The sequence below is a fragment of the Physella acuta genome, unplaced genomic scaffold (genome assembly GCF_028476545.2).
Source record: "Physella acuta isolate Inbredline_101_S28 unplaced genomic scaffold, ASM2847654v3 ptg000844l, whole genome shotgun sequence".
Taxonomy (NCBI): Eukaryota; Metazoa; Mollusca; class Gastropoda; family Physidae; genus Physella; species Physella acuta.
This window is the reverse complement of record NW_026732361.1, coordinates 426,643-445,641: the sequence shown is the minus strand read 5'-3', so window position 1 is coordinate 445,641 and position 18,999 is coordinate 426,643. Positions and strand designations below refer to the sequence as shown.

General features: G+C 31.3%; 1 protein-coding gene, 23 non-coding genes and 1 pseudogene across 31 annotated transcripts in view; all 25 read right to left on the bottom strand.

The window, feature by feature from the left end:
* Positions 1-18,999, bottom strand: part of LOC131951996 (serine/threonine-protein kinase MRCK alpha) — a 28,678-nt gene that overhangs the window by 4,834 nt on the left and 4,845 nt on the right. For 3 of the 8 annotated variants that reach the window (XR_009388471.1, XM_059314481.1, XM_059314488.1), the window contains exons 10-44: positions 18,893-18,972; positions 18,668-18,804; positions 18,076-18,320; positions 17,741-17,847; positions 17,109-17,244; positions 16,827-17,002; positions 16,332-16,626; positions 15,962-16,086; positions 15,539-15,641; positions 15,014-15,165; positions 14,817-14,923; positions 14,579-14,646; positions 14,184-14,425; positions 13,887-13,978; positions 13,687-13,758; positions 13,500-13,564; positions 12,934-13,070; positions 12,649-12,730; positions 12,400-12,543; positions 12,110-12,182; positions 11,952-12,014; positions 11,321-11,416; positions 10,907-11,133; positions 10,705-10,810; positions 10,417-10,524; positions 10,189-10,269; positions 9,978-10,075; positions 9,749-9,836; positions 5,336-5,438; positions 5,096-5,113; positions 4,806-4,823; positions 3,459-3,566; positions 2,236-2,338; positions 1,514-1,631; positions 1,218-1,393 (exon numbers count right to left, since the gene is read on the bottom strand). Coding sequence is in view for 7 of the 8 variants with exons in the window: in XM_059314481.1 (XP_059170464.1) it covers positions 1,218-1,393; positions 1,514-1,631; positions 2,236-2,338; positions 3,459-3,566; positions 4,806-4,823; positions 5,096-5,113; positions 5,336-5,438; positions 9,749-9,836; positions 9,978-10,075; positions 10,189-10,269; positions 10,417-10,524; positions 10,705-10,810; positions 10,907-11,133; positions 11,321-11,416; positions 11,952-12,014; positions 12,110-12,182; positions 12,400-12,543; positions 12,649-12,730; positions 12,934-13,070; positions 13,500-13,564; positions 13,687-13,758; positions 13,887-13,978; positions 14,184-14,425; positions 14,579-14,646; positions 14,817-14,923; positions 15,014-15,165; positions 15,539-15,641; positions 15,962-16,086; positions 16,332-16,626; positions 16,827-17,002; positions 17,109-17,244; positions 17,741-17,847; positions 18,076-18,320; positions 18,668-18,804; positions 18,893-18,972 (4,149 nt within the window). In the remaining variant the exon portion in view is untranslated. Of the gene's footprint in view, positions 1-503; positions 629-1,217; positions 1,394-1,513; positions 1,632-2,235; positions 2,339-3,458; positions 3,567-4,805; positions 4,824-5,095; positions 5,114-5,335; positions 5,439-9,748; positions 9,837-9,977; positions 10,076-10,188; positions 10,270-10,416; positions 10,525-10,704; positions 10,811-10,906; positions 11,134-11,320; positions 11,417-11,951; positions 12,015-12,109; positions 12,183-12,399; positions 12,544-12,648; positions 12,731-12,933; positions 13,071-13,499; positions 13,565-13,686; positions 13,759-13,886; positions 13,979-14,183; positions 14,426-14,578; positions 14,647-14,816; positions 14,924-15,013; positions 15,166-15,538; positions 15,642-15,961; positions 16,087-16,331; positions 16,627-16,826; positions 17,003-17,108; positions 17,245-17,740; positions 17,848-18,075; positions 18,321-18,667; positions 18,805-18,892; positions 18,973-18,999 lie in introns of all 8 variants that reach the window. The other 5 variants (XM_059314484.1, XM_059314482.1, XM_059314485.1 and 2 more) reach the window with 5 other exon arrangements.
* Positions 1,807-1,870, bottom strand: LOC131952012 (small nucleolar RNA U54). The gene has a single exon (XR_009388485.1). It is a non-coding gene; the product is annotated as a small nucleolar RNA U54 (small nucleolar RNA).
* Positions 5,656-5,720, bottom strand: LOC131952003 (small nucleolar RNA U54). The gene has a single exon (XR_009388477.1). It is a non-coding gene; the product is annotated as a small nucleolar RNA U54 (small nucleolar RNA).
* LOC131952000 (small nucleolar RNA U54) lies at positions 5,821-5,885 on the bottom strand. The gene has a single exon (XR_009388474.1). It is a non-coding gene; the product is annotated as a small nucleolar RNA U54 (small nucleolar RNA).
* On the bottom strand, positions 5,985-6,049 carry LOC131952011 (small nucleolar RNA U54). The gene has a single exon (XR_009388484.1). It is a non-coding gene; the product is annotated as a small nucleolar RNA U54 (small nucleolar RNA).
* LOC131951999 (small nucleolar RNA U54) lies at positions 6,151-6,215 on the bottom strand. The gene has a single exon (XR_009388473.1). It is a non-coding gene; the product is annotated as a small nucleolar RNA U54 (small nucleolar RNA).
* Positions 6,312-6,376, bottom strand: LOC131952006 (small nucleolar RNA U54). The gene has a single exon (XR_009388480.1). It is a non-coding gene; the product is annotated as a small nucleolar RNA U54 (small nucleolar RNA).
* Positions 6,473-6,537, bottom strand: LOC131952015 (small nucleolar RNA U54). Its single transcript, XR_009388487.1, has one exon. It is a non-coding gene; the product is annotated as a small nucleolar RNA U54 (small nucleolar RNA).
* Positions 6,635-6,699, bottom strand: LOC131952002 (small nucleolar RNA U54). Its single transcript, XR_009388476.1, has one exon. It is a non-coding gene; the product is annotated as a small nucleolar RNA U54 (small nucleolar RNA).
* Positions 6,800-6,864, bottom strand: LOC131952009 (small nucleolar RNA U54). Its single transcript, XR_009388482.1, has one exon. It is a non-coding gene; the product is annotated as a small nucleolar RNA U54 (small nucleolar RNA).
* LOC131952022 (small nucleolar RNA U54) lies at positions 6,966-7,030 on the bottom strand. The gene has a single exon (XR_009388494.1). It is a non-coding gene; the product is annotated as a small nucleolar RNA U54 (small nucleolar RNA).
* Positions 7,127-7,191, bottom strand: LOC131952005 (small nucleolar RNA U54). The gene has a single exon (XR_009388479.1). It is a non-coding gene; the product is annotated as a small nucleolar RNA U54 (small nucleolar RNA).
* Positions 7,290-7,354, bottom strand: LOC131952016 (small nucleolar RNA U54). The gene has a single exon (XR_009388488.1). It is a non-coding gene; the product is annotated as a small nucleolar RNA U54 (small nucleolar RNA).
* Positions 7,455-7,519, bottom strand: LOC131952021 (small nucleolar RNA U54). Its single transcript, XR_009388493.1, has one exon. It is a non-coding gene; the product is annotated as a small nucleolar RNA U54 (small nucleolar RNA).
* LOC131952001 (small nucleolar RNA U54) lies at positions 7,616-7,680 on the bottom strand. The gene has a single exon (XR_009388475.1). It is a non-coding gene; the product is annotated as a small nucleolar RNA U54 (small nucleolar RNA).
* Positions 7,781-7,845, bottom strand: LOC131952020 (small nucleolar RNA U54). Its single transcript, XR_009388492.1, has one exon. It is a non-coding gene; the product is annotated as a small nucleolar RNA U54 (small nucleolar RNA).
* LOC131952013 (small nucleolar RNA U54) lies at positions 7,945-8,009 on the bottom strand. Its single transcript, XR_009388486.1, has one exon. It is a non-coding gene; the product is annotated as a small nucleolar RNA U54 (small nucleolar RNA).
* On the bottom strand, positions 8,106-8,170 carry LOC131952010 (small nucleolar RNA U54). The gene has a single exon (XR_009388483.1). It is a non-coding gene; the product is annotated as a small nucleolar RNA U54 (small nucleolar RNA).
* On the bottom strand, positions 8,254-8,318 carry LOC131952019 (small nucleolar RNA U54). Its single transcript, XR_009388491.1, has one exon. It is a non-coding gene; the product is annotated as a small nucleolar RNA U54 (small nucleolar RNA).
* Positions 8,404-8,472, bottom strand: LOC131952014 (uncharacterized; annotated as a pseudogene).
* LOC131951998 (small nucleolar RNA U54) lies at positions 8,560-8,624 on the bottom strand. The gene has a single exon (XR_009388472.1). It is a non-coding gene; the product is annotated as a small nucleolar RNA U54 (small nucleolar RNA).
* On the bottom strand, positions 8,965-9,030 carry LOC131952018 (small nucleolar RNA U54). Its single transcript, XR_009388490.1, has one exon. It is a non-coding gene; the product is annotated as a small nucleolar RNA U54 (small nucleolar RNA).
* On the bottom strand, positions 9,526-9,588 carry LOC131952017 (small nucleolar RNA U54). Its single transcript, XR_009388489.1, has one exon. It is a non-coding gene; the product is annotated as a small nucleolar RNA U54 (small nucleolar RNA).
* On the bottom strand, positions 11,214-11,278 carry LOC131952004 (small nucleolar RNA U54). Its single transcript, XR_009388478.1, has one exon. It is a non-coding gene; the product is annotated as a small nucleolar RNA U54 (small nucleolar RNA).
* On the bottom strand, positions 15,784-15,849 carry LOC131952008 (small nucleolar RNA U54). Its single transcript, XR_009388481.1, has one exon. It is a non-coding gene; the product is annotated as a small nucleolar RNA U54 (small nucleolar RNA).

The following is an 18,999-nucleotide window of genomic DNA, read 5'->3' as shown; positions in this document are numbered from 1 at the left end:
GTGGGGCAGGGTCACATGTCAATAAAAAGTGGGGCAGGGTCACATGTCAATAAAAAGTGGGGCAGGGTCACATGTCAATAAAAAGTGGGGCAGGGTCACATGTCAATAAAAAGTGGGGCAGGGTCACATGTCGATAAAAAGTGGGGCACGGTTAAATGTCAATAAAAAGTGGATGTCAATAAAAAGTGGGGCAAGGTCACGTCAATAGTAAGTGGGGCAATGTCACATCTAATAGCATGCAATACTGTGTGAAAAACTACATGAATACAACTTGAGGTAAGATTAAAAATGTGAATTAAAATACAGGTGTGGTGGGAGTGATATGTGGCTACAAGGAGTAATCAGCTAACATGGGCTAGAATGTGCTGGAGATTAAACACTGGGTCTACGTCAACATGCCAGGTCATGCGGTGAGCCACCAAGCTACACAACACACATCAGCAAAACAAAACAAGCCACTAGGAAGCAGGAAATGCTTCTGGTGGGAGAAAATGTGTAGTTACTGTGGTGACTGAAAAAACATGTCCTATAGTTAAACAGCTTCTTGTTAGCTCTCAGATTTGTCAAAAGCTGGCAAAGACCAGGAACTACCAGCGCCATTAAAAGCACTTCCAGAAGAGTTCATTATCTGTTTTGGAAGAAATAGTGGAGGGATTTATAACCAGGAAGCAAAAGGTTTTTGATGGATTTGAACCTTTGCCTTTCAGATTATTATTGCCTTCAATAAAGAACACATCCAACTTTCATAATGAATGTCCCTGGAAAACAATTCTTCTTTTATAACAAACGTTGCATTTATTAACAATTTGAACAAATTTGAGATCAATATAAAATTGTATACAATTTTTTATAAAAATTTGAGATCAGTAAAAATGTAACCAAAGAATGGTTTGAAACAAATGGTGACATGTGTGTGTATACATTTAGTAAGAGCTCTGAGAATCAGAAAATTGTAATGTCTGATAAAGGTTTGTAAGAAATTGATATAATAAACCTGATCAGGTAGAAAGATTACAAATACAGTTATATGGTGCAAGGTCTTTATACAGGTGTGTTATGTTATCAAAAAATGTTTACACTAAAACCTGATTATGTAACAAAAATACGGATTAGTAACTGACAACCTACATTATGATCACACCTGTTATAAAAATAGTCAGTAACTGATCATGTGTGTTGAGCATAGGCTAATTAGTTTTAAATACAGCTATACTCACTTCAAAAATTTGTGATGAGATTTCTTTTTCTAGACTGCTAGGCTCTTGGTCTTGAGTAGGAGGTGACTGAGACAGATCAACCCCTCCACCTCGCCCAGGCATGTTCAGCGGCAGTGACCTGCCCCTTCCCCTGCTGCCTGGTCGTGTGCTATCACTTCCTCTACTTACAGCATTGCCTAATTTTAAAATAAAAATTAATAGACATTAACTGGAGATTTTCATGGGGAAAAAATCTTTTATTATATTATATTTATATATTTTCTGTAAGTGAGAGCAAGTGATGAATACCTACGTACCATTATAATGTGAACTTGGACGCTGGTTTCTACTCTGTGCTTCATGTATAGACTTGAGTTGAGGCTGAAACATACTCTTGACTCTAGCCATCTCATCACCACCAGCTGAAGCTCCACCCTAGTCAAAGGGAATCAGTTGTATTATTTAGATTGGGACAAATGGTATTTCTCAACTGTGTAAAGTAATCAGTTTAATATCTATAAAATATCTATTGACAAAATATTATTAAAGATCAGTGCGGCAGATTTACATGGTATGTTGATTATGAAAAATAGAAATTTGTTAATTGTGTAGAAAGCTCAGAATAGCGTATATGTGAATCATTGAAATTCAAGGAATGATTATCCTCATTGCTTCTTGTTTACACTTTAAATTTCTGTTAGTCTCAGGAAGACAAGCTCACATTTCTACTACAATAATGTTCAAATTATGACAACAGGGGGGCGTCCCTAAATGAATCACCCTCCATTAAAGTGATATCTCACTTAGGGCAATAAAGCTAAATTTCAGTTTAAAAAATATCAAAGTTTATCATGGTTTCCTTAGCCCTCAGTCGCTGTCCCCCTCCCCAGCCTCGTAATAAGTCTGACCATACCCCCTCTATGTTTTACATGCGATATTTAATGACATTAAAAAAATCTTTTTCAACATGAGTAGTAGAGAGATTTTAACCACCAGAGGACTCAGAAAGTCCCAATATATCATAACATTTTTTTCTTACCTTAGGCAGATCTATAAGAACTTGATGACCTTGGTCTGGTCCCATATGGGCAACATGGCTAAAATTAGATGGAGGGGATATAACCCTTGATCTCCTATCACTTCTGAAAAATTGTAAAAATGAAGCATAAGAATGTTTTCATGCATAAATAATTTATAAAATACTTCTGGCTTTGACTTTTTTAAAACTATCTGATTGAAAATATTTAAAATGGTGTTAAAATGACAAAGAATAACCACTAGGTCTCATTTACTTGCACAAACTCAATACTTGTTTTAAACTCAATACTTTACAATCCTTTTTAAATTGATCAGAAGCAGTTAACAATTTTTTAAATTTAGACTGGCTGAAAAAGCATGACTGACTGTTTTTAAACTACATGCATGTTTGACATGCTTGTTTCTATGTTTATTGGGGGAACAGCTGTTTTTTGGCATGTGCTTGCTGTTGTGTTTGTTGGGGAATATTACATTGGTGTGTTTGGGGAATTGGTGTATTTGGTAGGTGCTAGCTTATTTGCTGTTTGAAGTGAATGAAATTAAGTGCTTGAGTATGAGCTAGTGCATCAGTACAAGTACCATTAGACTACTGGGACTACTTGAGATACACACTCATGACAAGTGGATGTACTAAGAGATGCCATTTTTAAATTGCCATTTGTAACTTGTATACTTTAAGTTTAAAACCAACATTAATTATTTTAACTTTAATGCTAAAACAATATAAATATATATGTTTGGATAAAATTTTAAAATTTGATATTTAAATTTATGACTTTGTTGATAAATGATGATGTATCCTTTTGAACACATTTAAAAATGTTTTAACATCTAATCAATGTCGTATAACCTTTTTAGGGATAGTACATGTACAAAATTAAACAAATAACTATTTAAAAACAAATGTCACTAAAATAGATATTAAAATTCTTGCAACTGTCTGTGGGTCCACATAAAAGTCAGTTTAAAAAACTTTAGAGCTTAGAAAACATGCTGACAAGATGCAAACTTTTTTAAGGGGAAAGCAAACCATAGGCCATAGGCTTATCAGGAAATGTTGAGAGGAAGTAAGAAAGTGTCTGTTTAATTACCCGGAGAAGTAGGTCTAATATTTAATTCTGTAATTTTTAAGATCACAACACATGGAAAAAAATACTGCCCGGTAATTGCTTTCCCCTAATGAAAGGTCTTAAAAGGTATAAATGTTAAAAGTGCAATCCTTACTGAGATGGAGGGGGTAGCTGTGAGGCGGTCATTAGCTGACCGGGTCCCACATGAGCTACATGACTGAAAGTCAAGGGACCAGATATGTCTCTACTGCGACGTTCAGACCTGCGTGCAAGGACAAAATAGCATACATGTACATAGAGATCATGTTATTGTCATTCTTGTTAGTTTAAGGCAAGCAAGAGAAGGAATCTGTTTATATTAGATTTAGATCAGTGAAATAGAGACACAATTTTACAAACATTTAATCATAATATTCAATTTAACTGTGCCATACAAGTGTAAAATATTCAAATACTTTAAAAATAAGAGACTGAAATAAATTTCAAATTTTACATTTACAGAGAATTAAAAGGTTATGAAATTAAAAACAATTTGGGAGAATCAGGTAAAATAATTTTTTTTAAAATCAAAATAAAAGGAAATTCCGGCTAACCCCTTTACAAATAAAATAAAAAAGCTGTATAAATTGCCAATGCCTTTAAATATTTCTTAAAGAATATGTTGTATTTTTTCTAAGCATTGTTCACCTCAAGATATTCGGTATTAAAGCATTTAACAGATATTAAAATGTACATTTGCTTAATCAGTGTGAACAGTACAAAGTTACACCTCATCAATGAGTACAGGACAAAGTTACACCTGTCTAGCATGTACAGTACAAATTCCCCAGCATAAGCTACTGATTCCAGGACAGAATCAATGTCCACATTAAAAAACAAATTTTTTTGGTACTCATCATTAACTGTGTTGAACAGTAGATAACTATTAATTAAGGTCAGACATTGACAAGATCCAACCCTAGACTTTTTTTATCTTTTTTAATGAAAATTCTCACCAATTTACATATTTTGATAATGGTCAGTAACTAAGACATTTCCAGCTTTTTTTTTTTTTTTTTGATTAACCACACCATGATTTTTAATGACTGCTGAGCTTAGGTTTAAAACGGGAAAAAAAACTAATAAAAAAATGCTAGAGAATTAAGCCACACCAACCCCCATTTGTGAATGACAACAGAGCACAACAAGGTGCCGCTTTATACAATGTTCATGGAATATCTCTCAAAGTGCCAGACTGCTAAATTAAACTCATTCAAAGATATCATTACACTTGTAATAATACTGTAAGGTATACAAGCAAAATAATTTAATAAAGACATATTCTAACAGTTGAGTCAATTATGCAACTTGTAAAATAATTAACAGCTTGACTACTGCAGGTCCTGCTTCTATTCAATCCATGCCTCAAATACAATTACTTTACAATGACAATAACTTCTCTGCAGTTCTATACAAAGGATAAAAAATAAAGGAAAACTGGTGCAGTAAGAGAGAAAGTTACCGTTTTATGCTTAGCTTCCTTTTGAGATGCAAGAATAGATAACAGAATAGAACTAGACAATCATTCAATAGATGTTTATTAAGTTAACATTTAAAGATGCATTCAATGCAGTCAGAAATAATTTCTTCAGTTAGTTTAATTTTTTTTTGACCACACTATGCTTATGTTAACAATAAATAAGTTTTAGAAGAGTGAGATGACATTCAATTAGATGGTTAATTTTTCATTCATGATTTTCAAGCTGAAAACAATGCTTAATGAAATTTTGAGAATATTTCTATACAACTTACAAATTGAAGATATGTGATCTGAAGACGTGAATGTGCAAAAAGATGTGTTTATATATTGACAGAAGTAATACAATGGGTGGGCTACTGACTTTATGGGATTAACTAATGAAATTACTGAATAACGAAATGTTCAATTAAATTAAATGCCTTAAATGGACGAACCAAATTTTTAAAAAAATATCATGTAAAAAAGTTAAAACATGAGAACAAATAATAGCAACTGGACAATATAGAACTTACCCTTTGCTAGATCTCTCTTCTTGTATTGTCTTGAAGGAGAATCTCCTCTTGTTTCTACTGCTCTTCTGTTTGAATATTTCCATCACAGATAACTTGTCTTCTTCTGAAATATATCAAAGTGATGTTCCTTTAGACAGCAATATTAACACAAAGGGAATAAAACAATGTTTCTTTTGTTCTAGCACTTTACTGAAATATAGCAAGGGAACTGACATTGAAATAGCAATGCAAATAATAGTTTTAAAAAACTTTTTGAAGAAAACTAGACATATACAAACAATATTAATAACATCTGCCACACAAAAATTGTTTTTACAGTTAAGAAGCTCAGAATAGCGTATAAATGAATCAATAAAATTCAGCACACAAAATATCCTCATAGCTTTTTGCAGAAAAGTATTCTAATGTTCAAAAGTATAAAATTATCGAAGGATATAGATCTAGATTTGATGTAATAATCCCCACACAAAAATTATTTTACAGTTAAAAAGCTCAGAATAGCGTATAAATGAATCAATAAAATTCAGCACACAAAATATCCTCATAGCTTTTTGCAGAAAAGTTTTCTAATGTTCAGAGGTATATATTATCGAAGGATATAGATCTAGATTTGATGTAATAATCGCCACACAAAAATTATTTTACAGTTAAAAAGCTCAGAATAGCGTATAAATGAATCAATAAAATTCAGCACACAAAATATCCTTATAGCTTTTTGCAGAAAAGTATTCTAATGTTCAAAAGTATAAAATTATCAAAGGATATAGATCTAGATTTGATGTAATATTTGCCACACAAAAATTGTTTTTACAGTTAAAAAGCTCAGAATAGCGTATAAATGAATCAATAAAATTCAGCACACAAAATATCCTCATAGCTTTTTGCAGAAAAGTATTCTAATGTTCAAAAGTATAAAATTATCGAAGGATAGAGATCTAGATTTGATATAATTGCCACACAAATTGTTTTTACAGTTAAGAAGCTCAGAATAGCGTATAAATGAATCAATAAAATTCAGCACATAAAACATCCTCATAGCTTTTTTTGCAATCAGCTAGTTAAATATAGAAAAGTATATATAATGTTGGAAGGTATAATTTGATATAATAATAATTGCCACACAAATTATTTTAGTTATAAAAGTTCAGAATAGCGTATAAATGAATCAATAAAATTCAGCACATAAATTATCCTCATAGCTTTTTGCAGTAAAGTATTCTAATGTTCAGAAGTATAAAATTATCGAAGGATATAGATCTAGATTGATATAATTGACACACAAAAATTGTTTTTACAGTTAAGAAGCTCAGAATAGCGTATAAATGAATCAATAAAATTCAGCACACAAAATATCCTCATAGCTTTTTGCAGAAAAGTATTCTAATGTTCAAAAGTATAAAATTATCGAAGGATATAGATCTAGATTTGATGTAATAATCCCCACACAAAAATTATTTTACAGTTAAAAAGCTCAGAATAGCGTATAAATGAATCAATAAAATTCAGCACACAAAATATCCTTATAGCTTTTTGCAGAAAAGTATTCTAATGTTCAAAAGTATAAAATTATCAAAGGATATAGATCTAGATTTGATGTAATATTTGCCACACAAAAATTGTTTTTACAGTTAAAAAGCTCAGAATAGCGTATAAATGAATCAATAAAATTCAGCACACAAAATATCCTCATAGCTTTTTGCAGAAAAGTATTCTAATGTTCAAAAGTATAAAATTATCGAAGGATAGAGATCTAGATTTGATATAATTGCCACACAAATTGTTTTTACAGTTAAGAAGCTCAGAATAGCGTATAAATGAATCAATAAAATTCAGCACATAAAACATCCTCATAGCTTTTTTTGCAATCAGCTAGTTAAATATAGAAAAGTATATATAATGTTGGAAGGTATAATTTGATATAATAATAATTGCCACACAAATTATTTTACAGTTATAAAAGTTCAGAATAGCGTATAAATGAATCAATAAAATTCAGCACACAAAATATCCTCATAGCTTTTTGCAGAAAAGTATTCTAATGTTCAAAAGTATAAAATTATCGAAGGATATAGATCTAGATTTGATGTAATAATCCCCACACAAAAATTATTTTACAGTTAAAAAGCTCAGAATAGCGTATAAATGAATCAATAAAATTCAGCACACAAAATATCCTCATAGCTTTTTGCAGAAAAGTATTCTAATGTTCAGAGGTATATATTATCGAAGGATATAGATCTAGATTGATATAATTGACACACAAAAATTGTTTTTACAGTTAAGAAGCTCAGAATAGCGTATAAATGAATCAATAAAATTCAGCACACAAAATATCCTCATAGCTTTTTGCAGAAAAGTATTCTAATGTTCAAAAGTATAAAATTATCGAAGGATATAGATCTAGATTTGATGTAATAATCCCCACACAAAAATTATTTTACAGTTAAAAAGCTCAGAATAGCGTATAAATGAATCAATAAAATTCAGCACACAAAATATCCTCATAGCTTTTTGCAGAAAAGTATTCTAATGTTCAGAGGTATATATTATCGAAGGATATAGATCTAGATTTGATGTAATAATCGCCACACAAAAATTATTTTACAGTTAAAAAGCTCAAAATAGCGTATAAATGAATCAATAAAATTCAGCACACAAAATATCCTCATAGCTTTTTGCAGAAAAGTATTCTAATGTTCAAAAGTATAAAATTATCGAAGGATAGAGATCTAGATTTGATATAATTGCCACACAAATTGTTTTTACAGTTAAAAAGCTCAGAATAGCGTATAAATGAATCAATAAAATTCAGCACATAAATTATCCTCATGGCTTTTCTACAATTTGCTAGTAAAATATAGAAAGTATAACAAATTTCAAAAGATTCAGATTTGAACACAAAAATTATTCTAACGGATAAAAAGATCAGAATAGCGTATAAGTGAATCACTAAAATTCAGCACACAAAATATCCTCATAGCTCTTTGTAGAAAACTAGACATATACAACCGAATAAATAATATTGGTAGATATATATTTGATATACCTTCCACAAAAATTATTTTGTTAAAAAGCTCAGAATAGCGTATAAATGAATCACTAAGATAAATTCAGCACATAATTTATCCTCATAGCTTTGCAATGTGCTAGTAAAATATAGAAATATAGAAAGAATATCGGAAGATATATATTAGATATTAGAATAATTGTCAAACAAAATGGATAAAAAGCTCAGAATAGCGTATAAGTGAATCACTAAAATTCAGCATACAAATTATCCTCATAGCTTTATGCAGAAAACTAACCATAAATGTGAAAAAAGTTAAAACCGCAAAAGATGAACATTTAAAGAAAAAAATAGCATAGAAAAGAATATAATATGTTTCAGTATACACTTGCTTTTGGTAAAAAAATGTAAAATAAAAATGTACAAAATAAAACGGATATTGAAAAGCATGAAGTAATCTAATTATTGGACAGAATATAATTTTAAGTGATAAAAAGCTCAGATCATGATATAAAAATATATTAGGACATCAAAAAGTCTGCTTTATAATCACGCTAATTAGTTTTTATTTATTGATACTACTAAGATGGTTAAAATTTAGAAAACTAGAAAATAAAATGCAAAAAAGCTCAGAATAGCGTATAAATAAATCAAAGACTTTCACATAGAATTATTGTCCTCACTGCTTTTTTGCATAAATTATACACAAGCTCAACAGTTTCTATTTGATGTAATCACTTTTTGTAAACTACAGAACATATTTGATTCATTTTTTAAAATGTAATTTAATGACAATTATTCTATAAAATCTAAATTTTCCTTTAAAAATTAAAGTATAAATTGAACCTATCTTGAGCTAGTACCAAAAAGTGAGATTCCAGTCTAAGACGTCTGATTTGGTATTCTAGTTACTTTTATTCATTATGTGCACACTTTTGTGGCATCAAAAAACATAACTTCAAAGTATTGGACCATCTTTTAAAATTAGCAAATTATTAAGCTTGATAAAAAACTAGCTATTATTTCTTTTAATTTCTTAAAATAGTATTAATTAAAGAGTTAACATTAACACTATCAGTGCTCATGAACTCTTGGTTAGATTTCATTTAAAATTTCAATCAGTATTTAAAAATAACAGAAAAACTGATAATAGGACAGATGTGCTAAATTATGAACGGTCACAAATAAGCTCAGAATAGCGTATAGAGAATCACTGTTGATCAAATACAATTTTTCCTCATTGCTTAATTTTTTAAAAGGTTCATTTGATTCTTAAAGAAAAAAACCTAATAGTCGTGCTTATTTAAGTAAAAACAAGCAAAAAGCATTAAAACATTCATTCTCTAATAATGATTATTTATAGTGAAAAACAATGTTTTAAATTTACTAAAATCTGTCAAACATACCTGCTTTATTATTTTTGAGAAAAACAATGTGCTGAGAGTCCACATTATTCAATATACAAAGCGACCCATCTTTATTTAAGGGTTTTGTCTGAAATGTATCGATAAAGTTGTTTAAAATACCCCGAAAGGCTATTCAATTTTTAGAATATTAAGAAATAAAATTTTAGATTAAAATATAATAAAATACAAATCTGTTAATGCTAAAATTTAAAACCATTTAATTATTTACCTTTTTCAGGCAGAGAGTTTGAATCCATTCACAATTTATAACATCAAATATAAAAATAGAATTCTCAGTATAACATTGTAGATATGGTTCTGAATAGCCTGGAATGAAAACAACATTAAAGACTTGAGCACAAGGCCAAAGATTGTCTTCACATGTTTAAATTTGTTGATAGTAAAATAAAAGAAAGAAAAACATTTCTGGTTTTACTCACTGACATATAAGGGTGGTGCTGGCCACAATATCTCTTGTGCCCTACTCCGATTCCCTTTATTATCCACATATATGCCAACAACTGCAAAGTTTTTATCACAGCAATATTAAACACAGCAACGTTTGATTTAAATACACATACAATTTATTTTAAATAAGGATATTTCAAATCAGACATTGATCTTAATACACATCTTTAATAGGAACTTTAAAATATTTATCAACTTACTATTAAAGGCAAGGAGATATTCCACTTCTGAAACTTGGACAGCCAACATGGCTGATATAGGGTTTTGAACAAGGAATCCCAAACTGGTGTCATCAGTGTTGACTAAAGCTAAACAAAGAAAATCATAATTATACTAATAAATTTACTACTTATATTTAGTATACCACAATGAATTGGGTTACCTTTTTAATGTAAAAAAACTTGTTATCTCATTCTCTATAACCCAAGTTATCAAAATGTATATTTCTAACAAGGTTTCAGAATTTATAACTGAAAAAAAAATCGTACTCATTGGGGCTGCGTCCCCTTGTACACTGTAGATGGCAAAACAAGAAGGATATCCCACACACAGCCTATCACTCATCATTTCTATACAATCAACTTGACCAGGAACCTGAAATTAATCATTAGCAAAATATAAGCAATCAAGTCAAATGGCCACTAATTTATCAGTGATAAATATAATGCACAGAAGAAATAAAAATAATACCTGTATGTCTTTCATCTTGCGGTACCTGGCTCTGGTTTTGTTCACTTCATACACCTGGACAGTTCTTTTGATGGCCACACTCAAGCAGCAGGAGCTTCCACCCTGGGGCTGCCGTATTTCTCCATGACAAAATATGTGGCAGCCTTTCGTTTCATTGATCTTTATTGGCTCGGCTTCCGTGCCCTCCAACACTGACTGATTCCAGAGCTTAAGATGCTTTTGTTTACCTAAATCAGGCAAGCAAAAAATGTTATTTCCAATAAAACATTTGAACACATTTCATATGCAGAGATTTAAGCTAAAATAAGAGAAGCTCAGAATAGCGTATAATAAAATCATTTTGTTTCAATAAAAATATTGTCCTCATTGCTTCAAAAATATTCTTTAGTCAAGCAAAAAAAGAAATAAACCAACCACTTATGTAAGCTATGAGTCCTAATTGTTGCTCTTGAATCAAATCAATTTGATATACTGGTTTCCTTTCACTGCGATCACCTATTCTTACAATTTCTGTGTGGAAAAAATTGGATTACAATGTTAATGTATTAATCAGAAAATACTAATTCCCTACACCTAAGAATAGACTAGAAGGGATTCTAGGTTCAAATAGTAAAGTTCCCTTTCAAAACTGATGGTCTATAAGGCAAATGAACTAGAGTTCACTTGTTTCTGTGACATCGGCATATGAAGGGATAATGTGGTCAGCACTATGCCCAGCCGCCTTTACTTACAGAGTTGGGTGGACTCAGGGACAGTCTACTGACTTGAACCCGGACTCTAGACTTACGGGTTAGCAGTCCAGCTCTCTACCACTAGGCCACTCCGTCCCATAGGTTCAAACAGAGGTATTACTAAAAACCTAGATCACTCTTATGCTATATAATTACCTCGTCCTAAACTTAAAGTGTTGTGCACGTTGGCTGATTAAATTGAAAAATTCTAGTTTTACTGTATGATTATCATGTAATTTGAAGACATTTACTTTTTTTATAATACAGGAAAGAAAAATGTGTTGGTTAAAATAATTTAAGAAAAGTATGCTTACGATCTTTAGTAAGCTCAACCACGTAGAGACCATCGTCAGTACCCAAAATGATTCTACTATGATCTGAAAGTGTAGAGAACAAACATTAGTCTACTAATGATATAAAATTCTTAGCTAATATAAAGATCTAATGAAGTGTAAAAATTAAACGAGTCTACCTAAAATAACAGCACAGTGTGTTCCTTTCACTAGGGTCAGAGTATTATCACAAACTTCTTGAGCACTATATACCTAAATAATAAGCAAAATATGTTTGTCAAACTTTTCCTGCATAACACGCAAAGTACAAATTTTAAAAAATTAAACTTATGTTATGGATGAAGAGAAATTGTGTTTAAGATTCTTGACGTTAACATTGCCATAAAAAGAGAGAGTGGTTTATTAAAGATCAGTTTTGCTGTCAATAAAAGTGTTCGTGAAACCATCAACAATCTGTTAAATTACTTACACTCTTGTTCGGTAGTTGCTTATTACGTAGTACTTTGTGCAACTGATTCAGGATTGCTAACCAATTTTCTTTTTCCTTTTCATTTTCACTCAGTAAAAATACTGTGTGCTGTGACCCGGGTGGGTTCATTTCTGACGTCGTTACCTGAAAAGTAATGTTAAATGTTTAACGGGCCGGCTCACAAAATTACTTTTGTAGTTATAAAACAATTCATTCAGCAGGTATTTTAAAGGCAAAAAGGTAACTTACTCGAAATATACATGGTATATCTTTTTTGTTTGCATGAATCACATCACTGGCTAATACAGGGGTGGCGGAGAACTCTTCATCTCTGTGAGATCAAATACTCTAAATTATTAATTGCAAAATAATCCAAGATATAAATTATAAATTGTTTTTATCATAACTGTATTTTAAAAATTTTAGTACAGAAACTATATAGGCTGTAGACTGTCACATAATAATAAATAACAAGAAACGAAAAAGAACGACAAACAGAATTAAAAGCAGTTTAAAATGTGAACTGTTCCCTACCTCATGTCCACTACCTGTTGTAGCTGATGCGTTGGAACATTTTTATCAGCAGCAACCTCATAAAGAAACAGTTTAAAGTCACATATAACCATATATTCCTTCACCCATCCTTTCTTGATACCACCTTGCCTTGGCATCTGAAAGTTTTTAAAAAACCAAAGTGCAAACTTTAAGGAAACAATTTATAGAGGCCAAAAATACAAAACTTTTCAAATTATGTCGGTTGAGCCTTTAATGTATCAGTTAAATGACCCTGAACTGTTAGCTATTAAACATTTCAACTGTGAACATCTTAGAAACAAAGATAAACTTTCAAAAATGGGTTTAAAGATCACTGCTTAAAAAAATAACTAAGTTAATGAAAGAATACATTTAAAAAATCATTTACAGTCCCTTAGGAAAAGATAACTGTATATATTAAGCTCTCGGACAAAATTATTATAAAAAAAATTAAAAAGAAATTTGTCTGGGTACATTGAAAAAGGTTCTATCAGGTAAAGTAATGTCAAGTGTTATTTAAAAGAGAGATACTAATCAAAATAGCAAACATTTTTAACACTACTTACTCGTACGAAACCTTCAAAAACAGTTCCTTGTCCCTTGTTTAAATCTAAATTGTAATTACGTTTTGCTAGGAGAAAAAGAAAGAAATTCATTAAAGAAAGAAATTGCAGTTTTCAACTCAACCCTGGATATGTTTTATGGTTATTACTTAATTTCAGAAAAACAAATTTTTAAAACCACAATACTTACACATTTCAGGAGGAACTGGGCATAATTGTGGACATTTATCCATACATCCAACATGACATGAATAGTTACAAGCTGCAAAATTTTAAATGTTAACATGGTTAATATTTTCCCATTTTGAACGTAAAATTGTAGAAGTTAGTTAACCAATATTATATCACATATACAAGTAATTGCACTTTTTACTTTAGTGGAACCATTACCTTCACATGTGATCCCCTGTCTTTGTAAGCCTATAAGTAGACTGGTGCAGAGATTACATTTATAAGGAGCTTGGAAAGACTTGACAATGAACCTGGAAACCAGCAGAGTTTTTTGTTTTAAATAAAATTTTCTTTCTTGTAAAAAATGACAAAGCTAATTTTTATTCAGAACAAAAATCACTCTTTGAATCTTTGTAGATACTTGTCCTTTCATGAAAACTAAGAATGCTAAGCATTTAATTTCTTCATAAATTAAATAAGTTGACAAAAGTAACAAAACTCTATAAAAATAAATACCTGTGTGTTTTAGCATGAGGTGATTTTGGAGATCTGGGTACAGGTGAGAACTTGTGTTCAGGGCTGCTCGACTGGTTAGACCATGGAGGCTCGTACACTGGCTCATAAGGCTGCGTGTAGGGTGTGTCACGAGGGAGAGAGGATTCCAAATCACTACCCCGCAGGTCAGATCTTGAATCTGTATGTGAGTCTGTCCTAGATGTATTGTCAGCTTCACTGTCGTCATCTCTTTCACTTTCTTGCTGCAAACATTTTTTTTTAAATTATATTAATGGTTCCAGAAGAAAGAATTACAGGTTATTTTTTTAATTTTAAAATTGCTGATTAATAGAAGGATCCTTTTGCCAAAAGCTTTTCATATAAACAAAATCTTGACTTTTTTTTAAAATACTTACTTCTGGCAATGCAAATCTATCACTTAGATATTTGAATATGGATGTGGATGTTTCGTCATTTGTTTCCCCTAATCAAAGGAATGTAATAAAACTAGTTTTAAAATTTAGTCATGGTATACAATAATACATAATTTCATAAATAAAAAATTTAAGTCAATTATGAAACAATAAAGCAAATAATAAATTACTGGGTGGGGAAAATACATATTACAGCAATAAATCAGGTTGTATTACTTACATACGTTACTTTTACTTGGCCGACTGTTTAAGACGTTTATCTGCTCCTCAAGTGCTGCAGTTTTATTACTTAAATCCAAATTATCCCTCATAATTTCTTGTAATTTACTGAGAAAGATAAATTAATGAAATTTTAAATTATAGCTCAATTATTTAGAGATTTAGTAAAACAAAAAATGAGGAATAATTTTTTTTTACTTTTCAACAGTGGCTAATTCATCTTTGGTCCTTGCTAACTCTTCAGCAATCTGCTGTTTGGCAACAAGCTCAGAGTTCAAATTAGACTGGAGGTTCAATAGCTCCATTCTATCAAGCTTGGCAGAGCGTCTGTTTCTCCACCTTGGTCGAGACTAGAAATAAAAACAAAATTCATTGCTTTGATCAATACGCCAACAATAAAAACGTAGTATCTTCTTCATTCTTAATTTTAGTGTTGGGAGGTATTGCCTCCAACACAATTAAGTAAATGTATTAACTGGTTATGCGCTATTGAGGACATTGATTCAGATTTCAGCAGGCTTTTCTTTTTAGATTTGCTTCCATAGCTTTTGTCCAACCGAGAACAAACTACAAGGCAGCAGTTGTTTGATTTCGGAGTTGTCTCTCCAAAAGGAGTGGCTGTCCCAAGCTAATAAGCCTCATCTGCCTGAACTAGAGACTTTTCAGTTTAGCAACCATGAGCTTTACCAACTCGACCATGCCAAACCTCTTCTGAACACTTACAGAATCATCTGGTACACCAATGACTTTCAGGTTTTCCAGCTCCTCTGTCATCTTGGTAGCCAGTGCTTGCAGGTAGCCTCTAGCATCTTTCTCATCACTTACCCTGGGAATTCAATGACATTTTTCATTCAAACAAAGCCAGGCTCTTTTTACCGTTGATAACCAAGTTTACAAAATATTGTACATTCTCATCATGTATTCTCCACCTTCAATATTTTTACTTTAAAATTGTGTTATTAAATTATGAAGAGCTCAGAATAGCGTATAAAACCATCACAGTTTATCTGTTTTAAGATTTTTCCTCATTGCTCTCACTCATAGAGTAAACAAACAAGTTTAAGTTTGTGCCATATCTAGTAGCATTATACCAAAATATAAGCAGAACAATATTCCACAAAAATTTCCCACTGGCAATACACTCACCATTTGATGATTTCTGATATCTGAGCTTCCCACTGTGCAACAGATTCCCTTTTATCATATATATCCCTGATTTCTTCCTCCATTTGGCTCCTTTCTTTTATCAAACTATCTATTCGGTTAGTTTGCTATTAAGATAATAAAGTTTGTTGAATGAAAACAATTAAAATTTAAATAAAATTTTCATACATAAAGGACCTTGAAATCATAACAAAGTCATAGTAGAAAACAGAGAGGTAATTAGAAAGGCATAAATTCATAACGTGTTTACACATAATTCCTGTTTAGGGTGCTACTGATAAATTTAATGAGATAGGTTATATTTTAACTACATAAAAACTGCCCACAACAGTATTAGCAAAAATGCTCTTACTGAATTTGATTCCTCTAGAAGCCTCTCATTTTCTTCCAAAAGAGCTTTGATCTTGGCTTCAGCCAGGTCAACTTGAGACTGTAGAACAGCAATGTTTTCATGCAGTTCTTTAGATTTCACTTGTTCTGTTAGTTTACCCTGTAGCCTCTTGATCTCATCTGTGAGATCAGACCTCTTGGTTTCACTTTCCTTCAGCGAGTATTTCAAGTTGTTCAGTTCTGATGTGTACTTTGAGTGCAGTTGTGTAACAGTTTCATCATTTTCTCTTTTTTTATTTTCTATTTCACCTTTCAACCTGGGAGAGTAAATTGAAAAAAAATAAAGAAGCAGTCACCACTGAACAAGTCTCCACTACCTAAATAACAGTAACTTCTGAGTCACCACTACTTGAGTCACCCCTTTCTAAATAGCAGTAATTTCTAATAATCCACTACCTAATTAGCAGAGGATTCAGTGGCCCCACTACCAACTACCCACCAGCAAATCAAATTTTACCTAGTTATTTCCTGGTTTAATTCAACCACATTGTCTGTTACACCCTGTCTCCCTCTATGTTTCCTCTTCAGAGATTCCATTTCAACTTCAATGTCTTGAGTATACTGTTCAGCTCTTTCCCTCAATCTTTTCTCCTTGCTCGACTCTGATTTCGCTTCATCTAACTGGTTCTGAAGCTAAAAGTATTTTTCAAAAGTTACTTCTGGATCCTATATTTACTCCTAACTGAATGTGTTAGACTGAAGAAAAGCAATATCATTTTTATACTTTAAAAAAACCAACCTCATTAATACTCTTTTCTGCTTTCCTTTTTTCTTGCCTTGCCTGTTCAATGATCCGTCTCTGATCCTCATTTTCTTCTTCTTTATTCCGAAATTCCCTGGTCAGCTCTTTAACCTTTGATTGACTCTTAAGCAACCTAGCAACAGATATTTCATTTTAATATTTAATTTTACAAAACAATTAGAGAATTTATAACCAAAGCAAAAAAAAAACACCATCTTCTTTGTTTAAAAACAAGGACTATAAAGACATGCATCACAATGTCCTTCAACAGAAATTTTTTACTATGTATCTGGTTTAGTAACCCGTATCATACTTAAGGATCAATACCACCAAATATGAAAACCATGTTGACCTCAACATTCAAAATATTACTCCACTGGTTCAAGTTTGATAGCAAAAAGGTAATAGTTTTGCTTCTATATTACTGGCAGCTCAGGATCAGTGTATATGAATTCATTTAATTCAGAAACTGGCGCCACTATCTCATCATTGCTTGCCATATCGTATGAGTGCTAAACTGGTATATTGATCGGAAACCTTTTCCGCAATAGGTAACAATTAGTGAAAATGAAAAAATGATAAATTAAAATTAAGCATTCTAATATAGGTAAGGAATGTTATAAACTCACTGATCATTGATCTCTGTGTATTGTTCCATTGCTAGTTTTTGTTTATTTAAGGCTTCTTTTAGCTCCCTTGCTTGAGTCTTGTACTTGTCTCTAGATTCTTGGAGCTCCTTATAAAGTACATTATTTTTTACAATCATTATTTTTACAATCAATGTTGACAGTATTAAGTATAAAAATAACATTACAACATCCCGTTTTTTTATACTAATTTTAATTTCTTTATTAATTTCTTTTTTAATTGTAAAAGTTAAATAAAACAATGCTATTTTTGTTTTAAATGTTATAGAACCAAATTTGTAAACAAAAATAGATTAAAGGTATTTAAAAAGTCCCACCTTTTCAAATGCTGCCTTTTCATCTTCTGATAGTCGAAGCCTCCTCTCGTAGTCTAGTATAATTTCCCCTGATTTCTTTAAGTCTAGCTCCAAACTACTGACTTCTGATTGTGATTCTGCGACAACTCTATGTAGAACAGCAACCTCTTCTTTTAACTGCCTAACCTCTGTTTCATCTACCCCAGATGCAGCCCCAATACCATTTATTTCACTATTTTGTAAATGTGAAATGGTTGCTGTCAATTCTAAATTCAAACAAAAAAAAAATCATGAAGAGTCAAAAACTTGGGTAAAATTTAAAATTGCCAACTTAAAAGCTAATAGAGGCAGCTCAGTACAGTGTATCAGATATCACAGATTTCATAAACTGGCGCCACTATTTCATCACAGCTTGCCGTACTTATTTTCATTTGTCTAATACAAATTAAAAACTAGCAAATAATATTTTTAAAAAAAAAACAACCAAAAACAACTATTAAAAGTAAACTAAAGTACCAGTATTGATTATTTCATTAATATCAATATGGATTCTTTCATTAAGTCTTTCTATGATATTTATAATTCATATTAATAGATTTTTAAAAATCAGTACCTAATATTCTCTGGTTCAGATCTTTGTTCTCTTTCTCAAAACTTTTGATCTTCCTCTCAAATATTTCTATCTGTACATCACCCTTGTCCTTTTCCCCTTTAGCATCAGGAAGCAGCACACCCAAGTCAGAAAGTCTCCTAGACAAAAAGCAAACCAGAGGATTATTAACACATGACACATGATAACTCAAGTCTAAGTAAAAAATACCAATGCAAACCAACGTACGAATCTTTGGTGTAAGTAAATCCAACAAAAGGTAAATGGTGTCCTTTGAAGGTGGCATGAGAAGTTGGTGGAACCGTGTCCTGTGATTTAAAATATGATCATTATTT